The sequence below is a fragment of the Montipora foliosa genome, chromosome 1, assembly GCF_036669935.1.
Source record: "Montipora foliosa isolate CH-2021 chromosome 1, ASM3666993v2, whole genome shotgun sequence".
Taxonomy (NCBI): Eukaryota; Metazoa; Cnidaria; class Anthozoa; order Scleractinia; family Acroporidae; genus Montipora; species Montipora foliosa.
The window spans coordinates 15,095,071-15,109,625 of NC_090869.1; the positions used below are offsets into that span (position 1 = coordinate 15,095,071).

Consider the following 14,555-nt stretch of genomic DNA (forward strand, 5'->3'; position numbering starts at 1 on the left):
AATATTATCGCCAAGTGAGGACAATGTGCGAGCCAGCGAGCTATGCGAGTCATGCGAGCCATGCGATGCAAGCCATGGCTGCGAGTCATGCGAGCCAACATGGCGAGCCATGCGAGTCAACATGCTAGTCACACAGTTATCAGTGAAAGCTAACCGTTTTAAAATGGGTGCTTAGACTTAATAAGAGTTTATCAGCGCTATTTGGAATGGGTGCTTAGACTTAAATGTTTACTAGTGTTCGAGCCACATAATCTAGTCTTAGAACTACTCAATCAATAGACCACTTTCGATATATTAAAATTCAGTCCAAAACAAAAGACATCATCTCGAGGCTCTGGGGAATAAACGCATACAAATCCTTATATTTATTCCCCAGAGCCTCGAGATGATGTCTTTTGTTTAGGACTGAATTTTAATATAACGAAATTGGTGTATTTCGAAGGGATAAAAGGGAAAGTACTGTTCATGTCTCCTGTACCACCTCTGCCAGTCTTCTCAATATTTCAGCCGCCATTCCTAAATTTCCGAGCCTTGCGAGCCCTCAGTCAACTACATCAGTGGTTACCATTACCAAGGATACGAAATTGAAGGTCGAGTCATTCATGCGTGAAATTCAATTCAAAAGTTGCAAGTTGAATTTGAAATTTGAAAGTCGAATGTGAAATACAGAATTTTCCACTTCAATGTCAAATTCAAAACTTTGATCTCAAATTCAGAACTTGGATGTCAAATTCAAAACTTCGATGTCAAATTCAAAACTTCAATGTTGGATATAAAACTTCGATGTCGAATATGAAAATCAAGACTCAAATTTGAAACTTGCATGTCAAATTCCGATGTTGAATTTTGGCGGAGATATAACGCCATAAAAATCTATCTATTTCCAGTAACTGACTTCGTTCGTAACAGGTGACGTTCGATTCTTTCTAGATTCACTCTTCTGAATCATTTCGTTGTTATCATCGTAAATCGCATTGTTAGTTAGAAACGAGTTAACTTCATGTAATTTCACGGGAGTTTAGATGGATGGCATCGAATGTCGACCTAAGATCGAGAAAGCGTGTCGCCCAAGCCTTGTTCCATCAAAATTTCATGAAAATTAGATGAAGGGTGGCTTACTTCATTCTTCAAGTGCTTTAACCCATTAACTCCTGGGGCTTCCCCATTGACGACAGAGTAAAATACTAAGTATGGCCGGTTTAGAGCGGTTTAGGTAGGTGAATGGGTTAAACATTGTGTATCAATGTTACAAACCCACAAAATGGTCAACTTTGCGTGCATTGGAACATTTTTCTCTCGTTGCTTTTGGCTTGGGTAACGTGCTGTCTCCAGTGGCTTCTCGAAGAAACGGTGGAAGTAACATGCAGGTCATAGAAGGAGGAAGCGAAGAAGAAAATAGGCCAGTTCCTGCCCAAATAGATCACTGAAAAGCGACCTTTGAAATCCACTGATGGTAAAACTCACGTTATGCCTTATTTAGTAAGTATTTTTTTCTTTAATATAAAACCAAAGGAGCATAATGTTGAAAAATAAGAATAATTTGAGCATTTAATTTTTGGGATAAAAATCGAGCATTGCTAGGAGCATAAAATGCTAGTTTTACCAGCATAATCGGGAAGGGCCTAACAGTTACCCGGCTTTGAAGTTGGTTTTCAAGTTCTTACGAAGTTTGAGGAATTTCCCCCCCTCCACCCCAAACACAATATTGCCAACAGTGAACAGACATTTCCTTGCCTATTTTAACATTGATTGGGGGATGGGGTACTTCTATTTCGAAAATTTTTGGCGGAATTTTGACAGTTGTGCTTACTTTGTAACGTCTGAGATGTTTTCAGGTCCATCCTGGCGTAAGCGTCCCAACTACTTTTGCCATTGATTGTAGATAAGTGGTTTTTAATTTCGTGCAAACATGGTACACAACTGTGTCCGTACGTGTTATAACTTTGTGGTGTCAAAAGCTGATCATTTTCCGTTTTTAGTGGTGAAAAAATACACTAATACGAGCTGATATCATGAATCCGTTTTCAGGTAATTGGACCTTTCTGCAGTCTGTTTTCTTGGTTCGAGACACGCGAATCATCTATTAAAGAGAGTTATTAAAATAGAATTTAAAAATCTATAAAAGAGGCAAGACATACAGTATTGATACACTGTTAGAAGAAATCGAAAAGGCGTGTGATCATATCCACAGGAAAGCCACATGAAAGGTATCCTCCTTAAAAAAATATCACTGTTCATAGGGAAGCTTGTCATTGACATCTAATGACGTCATAGATGACATCATAATAGTAATTGAAACTTATATAGCGCATTTTTCATGCCGAACATGATCAAATGCGCTTTACAATTTAATAAAATAAATAAAAATAAATGAAATTACAAGCAGTTATGATTAAAAATAAATTAACGTATAGATAATAATAATAATAATAATAATAATAATAATAATAATGATAATAATAATTAAATAATAATAATTACAAGGTAAACAATAAATATTTGACGAATTAAAATGTATAAGAATTACAAATTAAAAGCTTCTTTAAAAAGATGTGTTTTGAGCTGGCACTTAAAACTTGAAAGAGAGTCAAGGCTACATATTTTACAGAGCAGATTGTTCCAAAGCTTCGGGGCTGCGTAACAAAAAGCTCTTCCTCCAAGTGTTGAAAGTATCTTGCCACTAGGAGTCTCAAGCATAATTCTTTCGCTAGATCTGAGTAAATATCTAGTTGATGATTTCCGACTGATCAGTTTACAGATATAGTCAGGTGCCATGCCGTGAATAGCTTTAAAGGTAAAGAGCAGAATTTTAAATTCAATGCGGTACTTAATTGGAAGCCAGTGAAGCTGATATAGGACTGGTGTAATATGACTGAACTTCGGTTCCTTGAAAATTAGTCTCGCAGCTGCATTCTGAACTCTTTGTAACTTTTCAATTTGTACTTGTGGAAGTCCGTAGAGTAGGCTGTTACAGTAATCTAATCGACTTGACACAAACGCATGAATTAAGGTCTCGGTGGATTTACGCGATAAATGTGTTCTTATTCGCATAATGTTATGAGGATAATACAATGATGTATTACAAATTTTGTTTACGTGAGAGTTCATCAACAGCTTGTCGTCAATAAAAACACCGAGATTTTTCACAACTGACGATTTCATTACATCAGAATCGCCCACGGTAAATCGAAGAAATAGGTCAATCTTAGGTGATTCGCGTGTACCGTGACATTACAGCTATCATAGTAACCCCAAGGCCTGTACTCATTCAATCTGAGATTCATCCGGTATTCAGTCTTTTTAAACCTTTACGGAATTATGGAGATTATACATTTTAAGCTCATTGCAAGAAAAAAACGTGTTAACAGACGTTTGGTCGCGTTCAATGACTGTCGTCATAGAAACACACTATTGCAACATTTATCGCAATTTAGCTTTTTTAAATAAACGAAATGATGTATGAAATGAATCATATATTGAACTGTGGATATGAAATCTAGTGAAGCTATTATCCTCGCAATTATGAACGTAATTTTAGCAATTCCGTAGGGATGCCTGAAAAATTCAGGACTTCAGCCGGGTTTGAACCCGTGACCTCGCGATACCGATGCGACGCACTAACCAACTGAACTATGCAGCCACACACAACGTCAGTTGTGGCATTGCTCAGCTGGTTAGTGCGTCGCATCGGTATCGCGAGGTCACGGGTTCAAACCCGGCTGAAGTCCTGAATTTTTCAGGCTTCCCTACGCAATAGCCCTTTTCACGGTTAGCTTTTCTCATTTGCATTACAATATAATCTAGCATGTATGTGAGGCAATTTCGGGCTATTTTGTAGTTTTAATCCGAAATTTCCTTGCATTCACGTTAGATTACATTGTAATGCAAATGAGAAAAACTAACCGTGAAAAGGGCTATTGCTAAAATTACGTTAATAACTGCGAGGATCATAGCTTCACATGAACCCACAAATGACCAGCTCCCAGTATATAGCTCAGTTAATTAGAGCGTCGCACCGACATCGCAAACCCCGATAAAGTCCTGAATTTTTCAGGCTTTTGTGCGCAATTGCTAAAACTGCGAGGATCATAACTTCACTTTAACAGCTTGTTTAATTTGCAAATTAGATTCGAATCCGGTGAAATTTACATTTTGATGGCAATGTTTTACCAAAATAGAGGTTCTTTTGAGAACTATTTTAGATTTTGAGCGCTTTTAAGCTTTTTGATTTTTGTCAGTAGAACAATTTACGGCACTCCCTGCTCTGGAAAAATCAGGCCTTGTCTCTCTTCCATCACCTGAAACAAGCCAAAGACTTCAACTCAAGTCTGGCTAGAGTTGACGTCTTCCCGAGCATTTCGAACATCTTCTGTGTACCAAATTCTAAATTCCTCCTTAGCCCGTACTTTCAGGGGAGAAGGCAAGGAGTAGAACAGCAGCTCGGAGGAGTTTACGTGAGTGTTAATAAGGAAATAGGAGTCGTTTTCGTAATCTTGTGGAAATATTACTTTGTTAGCCCCATTAGTGACAAGTGTTCATAGCCCGCTTCCCTTGCAACCCCTTTGGCTTCCAAACGATTCCTTGTTTTTATTGTAGGTGACATAACCTGATCGATCAGTTTTTAGTTCATTGACAACGGAAATGCCTAGTCCACGAGATTGTCTCCTCTTAACATTACTTCGTTTTTATTGATGTTTTCTTTTCTGCTTCATTTCTTTTTTCACAGTTTCTTCGCAAGAAGAGCGTTTTTGTACTTACTTCTGCACATTCGGAAAGACATGTTCATAATACAAATAACAACATTAACAACAAAACGAGCATTTAAGCTTTATTGCTTTAATGAGCAAATGATTACAGGAAAAATGTTCAATCCACAAGTAGTAAATATTATGGGAGAGGGAACTCATGTAAGACACTTTCCTATAAAGCAAACGAAACGTTCGCCGGTATATCGCTAACTGAAACGAGTAGCGTACGTACACTTCAGCTATTTAACACGTTATAATTTTCAATAAAAACTAGGCACTTACATTATTCAGTACCTTGTTTAGTTTGCAAAATAGATTCGATTCCCATGAAGAATACATTTTGATGGAAACGTTTCGCTTAAACCGAGCTTCTTTTGAGAACTATTTTAAGATTTTGAGCGCTTTTAGGCTGTTCGGTCTTTATAGAGCAATCTACAACATGCTAAAAGCTGGTTTAGACGTATGACGCAAGCATAGTCATAAGCTCAAGCATAAGCACAAGAAACCAACGTGTAAACCGGGGCGAAGCAAGAATAAGAACAAGAAAAGGAAATTGTTCCTTTCTCTTGTGCTTGCTCTTGTGCTTTTGTAGTTGCGTCACCGGTGTAAACCAGGACAAGCACAAGAAGACAGAGAAGCACGTTTTTTAATTTACAAGCTTACTTTGTAAAATTTTTTAAACTAGATTTTGTTTAAAGTTATTGCAAGTCATTTATTATTTTATACCTGACCGCCCAGCCTGCGCTCCATCACCAGGTTATGAAACTCGCCGTGCTCTTTCCGCCTACGAAAGTTTTCCCTAACCCAAACCCTTTTTGACTTCTCATCTATTGCTCCTTCCCTTCGCCTTCTCCTTCTTCGCAATAGAGGAACAAGTAACAACATCTCCTCCTCGCTAAACATCTCGGCGTCCGCCATTTTGGATTTAAAATTTTAGCGCCAAATTATTTGTTCACTGCTCCAGCGTAACTATGTCACCCTATGCTTATTGTACGTGTAAACAACCTTGTGCTTATGCTTGAACTTATGCTTATGCTAGCGGCATACGTGTCAACCAGGGAAAAATCAGAAAAGGTCTTGTCTCTATTCCATCGATTGAAACAAGCCAAAGACTTCAACGCAGGTTTGGCCAGAGTTGTCGTTTTCATGACTATCTCGAAGATCTTCTTTGAACCAAATTCTAAATTCCTCTTTAGCTCGTACTCTCTGGGGAGAGGGTAAGGAGTTGAACAGCAGCTCGGAGGAGTTTACGTGGGTGTTGGCAAGGGAATAGCGGCCATTTTGGTAATCTTGTGGAAATATTACTTTGTTAGTCGCGTTTGTGACTAGTGTACATAGACCGGTTTGCCTGCAACCCCAATGGCTTCCAAACGGTTGCAGGTTTTTATTGCTGGTGACATAACCTGATCGATACACCAGCTTTAACCTGAAAAGAGCTCCATCGGACGGAATAGTGAATTTTCCATACGAGTCATCCCTGGCACCGAAACAGACTTCACCTTTGTTAAGTCGAATCCAATACAGAGCTGTAAAAAGTACAAGAAAAAAAAAAAAGTAAAGCAAACTGAATTAAAATGATTGGGGGTTAAGAGATAATTGAGCTTCAATTTGAGAAAGAACACCATACCTTGCTTTGTATTTTAGAGCTTTAAACAAATATTGTTCATGAATTATCTTTGAAAAATGTGTGGTTAACCCCAATTTTCTTTTTGGATTTCGATAACATTTGGGAAAATCTACCTTTGCTGCATAGTCATAAATCGGGGCGAAAATACCTGTGAATTAGTAGGCACCGTCCTTAAAAGGAATCGAATGCATCACATTGTTTACTGAAGTCGCATCTCATTTGTCTGGCAATTTGACATTTATTTTGTGTTCAACTCTGCACCGTATTCAGGTAAAATAAATGGAAATGAGACGGTGAAGAATTATTTGAAAGAAAGCTTGTCCATTTTTTGCCTTACTAGTATTGAGAGAAATGGTTCTTCAGTGAAGGGATTGATCAACATTGTTCCAGAGACGAGACCGGCTTCGGGTCAATGACCCGACAAAGAAGGCTTGCCTATCCGACAAATGAAATATTAATATTCAGTCAAATATTACAACAAAATTAAAAAAAGAAAGACGTAAGTTTCTTGGCTAAAAAGTACGTCTTTTAACTCTAATTGGCGATTTTTTGAGGTTTGCGGGAACAATTTATTGTAGCGCGAATTCGGACTAAAGTTTCCGCTGGGAAGTAATTTTTGCGGTTTTCTTTTCAAGCAGCAAGACTATTTTCAACTTCTATTACTTTTTGGTAAAAAAACCTCTCAATCATCGAGAACGTGGAAAAAATGTGGCATCGTGGAGGCCTTGGAAAATGGTTAACTTGACCTTTTGATTGACTGTTTTGAGTTCGTTTCTTATGCCTCAGAGAGTGAAAAAGTATTGTCTTAACCTTTTATCGTTTCGTTTTGTTTGTAGCAAGCTCCAATTGCTTTTTCTCATAAACGATATTTTTGACCAAACTGTGTGTGGATTAAAAGCCACTTTTAGTTATTAAATTAACGGGAGTAAATTTTTACGGTTTTTTTGTGCTGGAACTCATTTTTGCGAATCAAGTACAGCGCCAAAATCCGCAAAAATTAAACCCCGCGAAATAAAAGTGCTACACCGTAACTCCCGGCTTTTGCGATACCATTTGGAGCATATGTAAACCAAAAAAAAGAGTTGACCTGTCATCAGAATAGAGTGAAAAGAAGAGAAATTACGAAGCGGAAACAACAGTCATGTTCAGTCCTTCCTTAGTGTGTGACATAAACGTTTGCTTAGTGCAACTCTAGACATGTACGGGTACTCCGGAAAACCGGAGTGCCCGGAGAAAAACCTCTCCGTGCAGAGTAGAGAACCAACAAACTCAACCCGCAAGTGACGCCGAGTATGGGAATCGAACTCGAGCCACATTGGTGGGAGGCAATTGCTCTTATCACTGCGCCATCCCTGCACCCCAAATCATGGAATTATATCATTTTGAGTGACATAGCTCCTTTAAAGAAGAAACGAGTGAGTTTCACTCAAGAGCGCGTTTTGTTATCTTTGAACTGGATTTATTGCCAAGGCTTAAAAAGATGAAAGACCTCAAAACAGGACACAACATTACAAAATAATTCAACCTGTGAACGTGTGAGCAAAAGGGCCATTGCTGGCATGACGTCTGGGTGATCCCTCAAATGGTCTACATCACCTCCCTCCCACCCACTTAACAAATTTACTGTAACGCTGCAGTTCAATACCACCCAACTCAGTGCCTTATGTTTTTGTGCGACACGAACCACAGGCAACCTAGCGTACGCTCACGGAGCGTCTAGTTCTAGCTTATCTCGAAATGTTTCTCGATATCTGAAGTTAATTAACAGGCAATTGCACCAGATTCAGCTAAAATCAAACAAGATTCTTTCATTGTTAGCAAAATTCAATTCGACGTTTACCGTTTCAATTGTCGTAAACGGGATGGCAAATTTCTTTATTAAAAAAACTAGACGGGTCGTCATCCCCTAAATGAAAAAAAAAAAAACAGAGGAAACAAGGAAATTTAACTCAATAATGATTATGTACTTCCTCAAACGAAGAAACGGCAGCACGACCTGATATATACCTTGAAGACAAAAAAGTATGCCAAAATGAGCAACGGAACCCATGATCAGGCTTCTTGTACACCCGATTAATTAATGGCATTTGTGAACTCTCCAGTCGATTTATCGCCCAAATATTCAATTTCGAATGAAGGCAAATTGGAGATGACATTTCGCCTATATAATTATAGCAAGCCAAAGGGAGTCTTGTTTATTCATTTGCATACTATACTGTCAAATGTTACCTTTACAAAAAAATCCATTTGATTCATACAAAGGATGACATTTAGCGCCATTTCTGCAAGGCTTGAATTCACACACACTCTACGAAAATAAATAAAGATAAGTTGTCAAAATTGACTATGAAGTATGCAATGCATTTTCCATCAAAAGTTACCCTGCGAGCAGAGTCTCTTTCGATCTTCCTAGGTAAGTCGGGAAGAGGACAAACAAAAAACCACAAAACCACAAAACGAAAACAAACAATCGGAATATTTTCGAACAACTCTGGCAAACACACGACAATCATGGAATCATTTCATTGGAAACTCAAGATAGTCCACATTCTCGACCCCAGTGCTTACGCCGCTTCATCGCGTAAGCTCTGGGGAACTGTGTGTGCCAGTAGCCAAAATCTGGCTATTTTAGCCTCACAGCGCATGCTCTTTACATCGGAAACAACATGGCGGCCTTACTGGATGAAGCTTTAGGTTTTGCTTTGACAAAGGCCGGAAGAGACTCTCAATTTAGATTGAAGCCGGAGCAAAAATAGATAATTGAAGCTTTAGTTCTTTTTAAGAAAGATGTTTTAGGAGTTTTACCCACGGGATTTGGAACGTCCCTCGTATTTCATCTGCTGAGCGATGTCTTCGACTTCATGGACGCCGCACAACATCCATTGAAGGGGAGATGTATCACAGTCGTCATATCTCCTCTGAATGCGCTGATGCGAGATTAGTAAGATTAGTAAACTCAACCATCTTGGTGCAATGATTTTGGATGGAACGAGGAAAGCAATCGACTTGGCTGTCTCCCATGCGAGGGAAAGTAAACTACGACTTGTGTTTTCTTATCCGGAGGTTCTTTTGGAAAAGAACACAAAAACAGTACTGAAAACCGCCACATTTCAAGAAAATGTGTGCTATATTGTGGTAGATGAGGCACATTTAGTGAATGACTGGTGAGTGCTTCTCTTTCTTCTGGATTTGCTCCTGCAGATGCACATGTTTATTTGGGTATTTTGATCGGTCAAAATAAAATTAAACTGTAAGGAAAATATTGTTGTCTTCATTTATTCATGATTTCTCACGATAACTGATTCAAACATTACACATGACTGATGCTTGTTTGTGGAAAATTGGTCATTTTGTGCATACATGTACATATGCTATTTTGCTTTTCACCAATAAAGCCAAAGAATTTGCTTAGAGTTACTGTATAACACTAATATTATTCTATAAGCAAAGTTGACTTCAATTCTCAATATAAAGTATGTCTTCTCAGGTGATTCCATGACATGCAAATAAATTTGAAAGTATTCTTTATTTGTTGACTTAACATTAATATTGAAGTAACACTAAGGGGTCACTTCGTGATTTGAAGATTAGTTTCACCAAATTTCCAAATCATTTGCGTTTTGTTTTTCAAACCTGCAAATTATTGTGATGTGTTGAATAGATAGGTTTTTTTTTACTTTCGCAATCTGCCAGACCTTCCTTTTCTGCTGCTGGTATAGGGAAAACCACCTGGCAATCATGCGCAAAAGAGCTCTGGGGTCGAGATTGGATAGTCCATATATCTTTTAAATGGCATTTTAAAAAATGCCATTTTATTTTTTTACTGAAAAATTTATAGGTTTCTGTCAGACTAGTTTCTGTAACCGACACATCTAGGAAAAACTCATGGGAATTCTAACAGTTAAAATTGCCACGCTGTTGTAAATTTCAAAATATTGATGACACGCGGTGACTGATCATGCGCAAAAACAAAAAAAAAACAGGTTTGACAAGTCGAAACTGGACTGACTCATCCAATTCTTTGGATAAGCGGCAAATCAAAGAATCTGGAGGCGGCGAGCAGAGTCAACTTTACTCTTCCCGAATTATCTAGGAAGATCGAAAGAGACTCTGCTCACAGGGTAATCAAAAGTTTGCGCAAAAGGCAGAAATTAACGGGGTATAATGAAAACACCAAAACGGGATGCACAAAATTAGGCCATACAGTATAATGAGAAAAAGGTCGAGACAGCAGAAAGCAAATTGTTATCTTTAAGAAAGTTATGACATTTTTTAATTTCGAAGACATGTTTCGATGTTACAAACATCATCGTCAGTACAAAATATTTGAAAACCGTTAGGACTTATATAACAACTAGGCGAAACTTGCATAATTAAATATGATTAAGTGACAAGAAATACATATTTGAGTGAGTTACAGAGTGTTAGAAAGAATGTAGAGCCTAAAGCGTAAGTGTCAGGTTGACGTGATGAACTTGTTGGTTTAAATTAGGCTGTTCCCAATTTATATGCATAGCCTCCTTGAGTTTAAGTTGAAATTTAGTAGGGGCGGAATCAAGGATTTCGAAACAGTCCGCAGAGCAAGATTGACGACAACGTTCTGTGCTTAGTGAGCGTTTGAAGATGTGAGGGGACTTGTTTGAAGAGAGATGTTCACGGACGCGTGTGGAAAAATGACGACCAGTTTCGCCGATATAGCAAGCATTACAGCAAGCACAAGTAAATTTATAAATCACACGTGAACGATGTTCTCTGGGGACAGAATCCTTCACTGAAAAAAGATTTCTTAATTTAAACGTGGTAAACACTAATTTGATGTCAAGATCATGACAATAACGATTTACAGGGCGACGTATTTTGCTTTGAGCTATAGTAGAAAAACGGTCTAAATAAGGTAACTTATAAAAGTATTGTTTACCCTGGGAAGTGGTATTTTGAATGGAGCCATTTCGGTCGATGGCTGTGTTCAAGTATCGATAGACGCATTTATCGATAAGCTCAGAACGTTGTCGTCAATCTTGCTCTGCGGACTGTTTCGAAATCCTTGATTCCGCCCCTACTAAATTTCAACTTAAACTCAAGGAGGCTATGCATATAAATTGGGAACAACCTAATTTAAACCAACAAGTTCATCACGTCAGCCTGATACTTACGCTTTAGGCTCTACATTCTTTCTAACACTCTGTAACTCACTCAAATATGTATTTCTTGTCACTTAATCATATTTAATTATGCAAGTTTCGCCTAGTTGTTATATAAGTCCTAACGGTTTTTAAATATTTTGTACTGACGATGATGTTTGTAACATCGAAACATGTCTTCGAAATTAAAAAATGTCATAACTTTCTTAAAAATGACAAAAAGAAGTGGAAGGCTGGAACGTAATATTAACACTGTGTCAACAGAATATACAACGAAAGATTGAAGTGACGCTCGCGCGCACCTTATCAGGACAATGTAAGCAATTCTCTCCTATAGGCTCCCGCCAATGAAAAATTCAGGGGGTTTCAATGGGATTCGAATGCACGACCTCTGCGATTCCGGTGCAATGCTCTACCAATTGGGCTATAAAGCCACTCAGTTGGGAGCAGGTGGGATGATGTGTTCCACGGTGAAAGGACTAATGAAGGAAAGAAAGGTTTATTTAAAATGCTTCTTCTGAAGTGATCCTTCAGAATATAAAATGGGAGTATTATCCATGAAGGCCGAGCATAGGTAACAGAATGCTGTGACAGGTCATTATATTGTACAGCTTCAGTATAAAGCCTTATCTTGAAATAGCGTGTTCTCCGGTAAGCGTAAGGAAATTTAATTCGCCTATATTTGATTTAAAGCTATCTCCATGATCTATCATACAACGGGATGATAAAGAAAGACGGGTAATGCATGAAGAGGAAAGATGGCACCAATCCAATTTTCCCAGAAAAAAAAGACCAGGCGTTTCCCAGATCACCCGTCGGCAGCAAAATGGCCCCCCAAAAGATTCAAATTTCGGCCATTTCCACCTTCTAACGAAGGTCTAACGCTTTCTAAAGACAAGAATTTTAGGTAGCCTCAAGATTTGTCCCATCAACCATATTTGGCCACATACCCTTTGGTTGGTTTGTCCGTAGATCTGCATCATCTTAACTTAAATACTCTTCACGATCGAATTTTATGACTTACCAAGATACTGAAGTGATAATAGGACGAACTTGGCTCGAATTTCTCTGGAACGGTGTACTTGTCCATGGATAGCAATTTGCAGTTACCGCTTTCTGGATAAATGGCAAAATTAAATGAGAGACAGGTGCTGCTTCGATGAAGACATTCTAAGGCGCACGCCAAGGAATCAGTTGTTGTTACCAATGTACTCGGTGCCACATTCAGAACATAGTTCGCATGTTCTAAAAACGTTTTCCCACCTTCTCTTCTGTCAAACGATGAGTCGATATGTGAATGAATCATTCTGGAAAGAATTAAAATTGTAGCGATAGAAACGTAAGAGACAAGCCTCTTTTGCATGACGAGAATTCTACAAGGGCTTTACTCCGAAATGGTGAAAGAAACAAATTGGTTGAGGCCTGCGGGTTTCACTTTATTTCAATTTCACTTTATTTACAAACACTACGGCAATATTACTGGCTCTCACAACAAACCAAACAAAGAGACAATTAGAAACTGACAAGAGTTACACAAACAAGCTAAGAATTTAAACTCAAACGCCTCGTACATAAGAGAGAAAAATGTTCTAAAAACGATTGGAGGTATTATAGGTAACTGTTAACCGGCCATGTACTTTGAAAGATCATTGTACCGCATATCAACATTAGTCTCCTCAATTTTAGGAAACTTCAGAGGCAATTCCTTCAACTTACGTTTAAAGTGTGTTTTCCTAAGCTAGCGAGGATCAGACGGTATACTGTCTTTCCACATTTTGGTGCCAATTCTACTGTAGAGAAGGAAAATAACCGTTGGTTTCTTCTCGACATTTTTCCGTGGAAGTTTCCAGCTATTGCAGACCGTGTGTAATAGGAATGAATTTGTTTAGAGCGAGTAAATAGATTTCACACGGGCCTCTGTGTGAAGACAGGACTTAAAGACACTTGTTCAAATATTTCATTCAGTCGCCTTGACAGCCATTTGAGTGATCAGGTTCCGTACACGGAAGCGAGGATTTTTTATTGATAAGGATTGTTGTATATGAGCGCAAGATATTGTAAGATTGGCTTAAACAGTTTTTTTTTTCATGTGAGAACAAAAACAAAGCAAAAGCACGAGCGAAAAGGTGCAGTTGGTAGAGCGTTGCACCGACATCGAAGAGGTGATGGGTTCGAATCTTCCTTTTTCAATTGTCGATATAAAAATTGACAAAATTGTTGGGGGCAGATAAATGCGAGGATCGATCATTTCTCTCTTTCCAGTTTAATCGTGAGGATACGGACAAAGTTTTTATTTTTGCAGAAGGATTTAGCAAGAAATTCAAGACTGATTCTGATAGGAAAACGTTTACTAAAAATGCTGAATGGTCAGAAGACATTTAAAAATAAAATTTAATTATGTTTTTAAATTCAAAAGCGGTTTTTATATGTGAGGGTTTTGGTGAAATCTAAGGCGGATCATGAATTCGTAAAATCCACATTCCGGGTGGATTCTTCCAGATCAAATCTAGCTGATCCCGATCTTAAATATCGACCACTTTATGGGTTTTTTGATCAGCTGTTTTTCGTGCAAAAATGGTACTGAACAGTATCCGTACGTAACGTTCTAACTGCCTTACGTTGTGATGTCAAATGCCAATCATCTTCCGTTTTGTGGTGGAAATATCCACTGATACGGACTGATATCACGAATCCGTTTTCATACCCCTGGAGCACAGGCCTGGTGAGAAAATAACCACATTCGCAGCGAACCAAAATATTCAAATACTCATTTGTTTTTAATCAGAAAACGTTTTGGCTACATTGAACAGCAGAGAATTAGCTTTCTCATTACATGCACTTGAATGCATGTCATATCTTTACAAGTTTTTGACATTAATTAGGTGTGATCTGTTTTTCAGCCCAAGGGAAATTGAATTTTTGCTTGATTTCTCAGAAGAAGCTAATGCAAGTCAGATGTCATTTGGGTTCTTGTTTTCTCAAAGCATTGTAACGCATTAATAAATCATCAACAACAAGTAGCGTTTTGCGGCACTTCTC

The 14,555-nt window shown here is 38.2% G+C and overlaps 1 protein-coding gene across 3 annotated transcripts in view; it reads right to left on the reverse strand.

The window, feature by feature from the left end:
• LOC137975303 (uncharacterized) overlaps positions 1–12,869 on the reverse strand; it is a 20,104-nt gene extending 7,235 nt beyond the window's left edge. Inside the window, exons 1-3 of one of the 3 annotated variants that reach the window (XM_068822398.1) lie at positions 12,541–12,869; positions 8,605–8,683; positions 4,881–6,274 (exon numbers count right to left, since the gene is read on the reverse strand). In XM_068822398.1, coding sequence (XP_068678499.1) covers positions 5,832–6,274; positions 8,605–8,683; positions 12,541–12,822 — 804 coding nt within the window. In that variant the 5' untranslated portion in view covers positions 12,823–12,869 and the 3' untranslated portion in view covers positions 4,881–5,831. Of the gene's footprint in view, positions 1–4,880; positions 6,275–8,068; positions 8,282–8,604; positions 8,684–12,540 lie in introns of those variants that run through there. The other 2 variants (XM_068822405.1, XR_011117562.1) reach the window with 2 other exon arrangements.
• Positions 12,870–14,555: the final 1,686 nt, after the last annotated feature.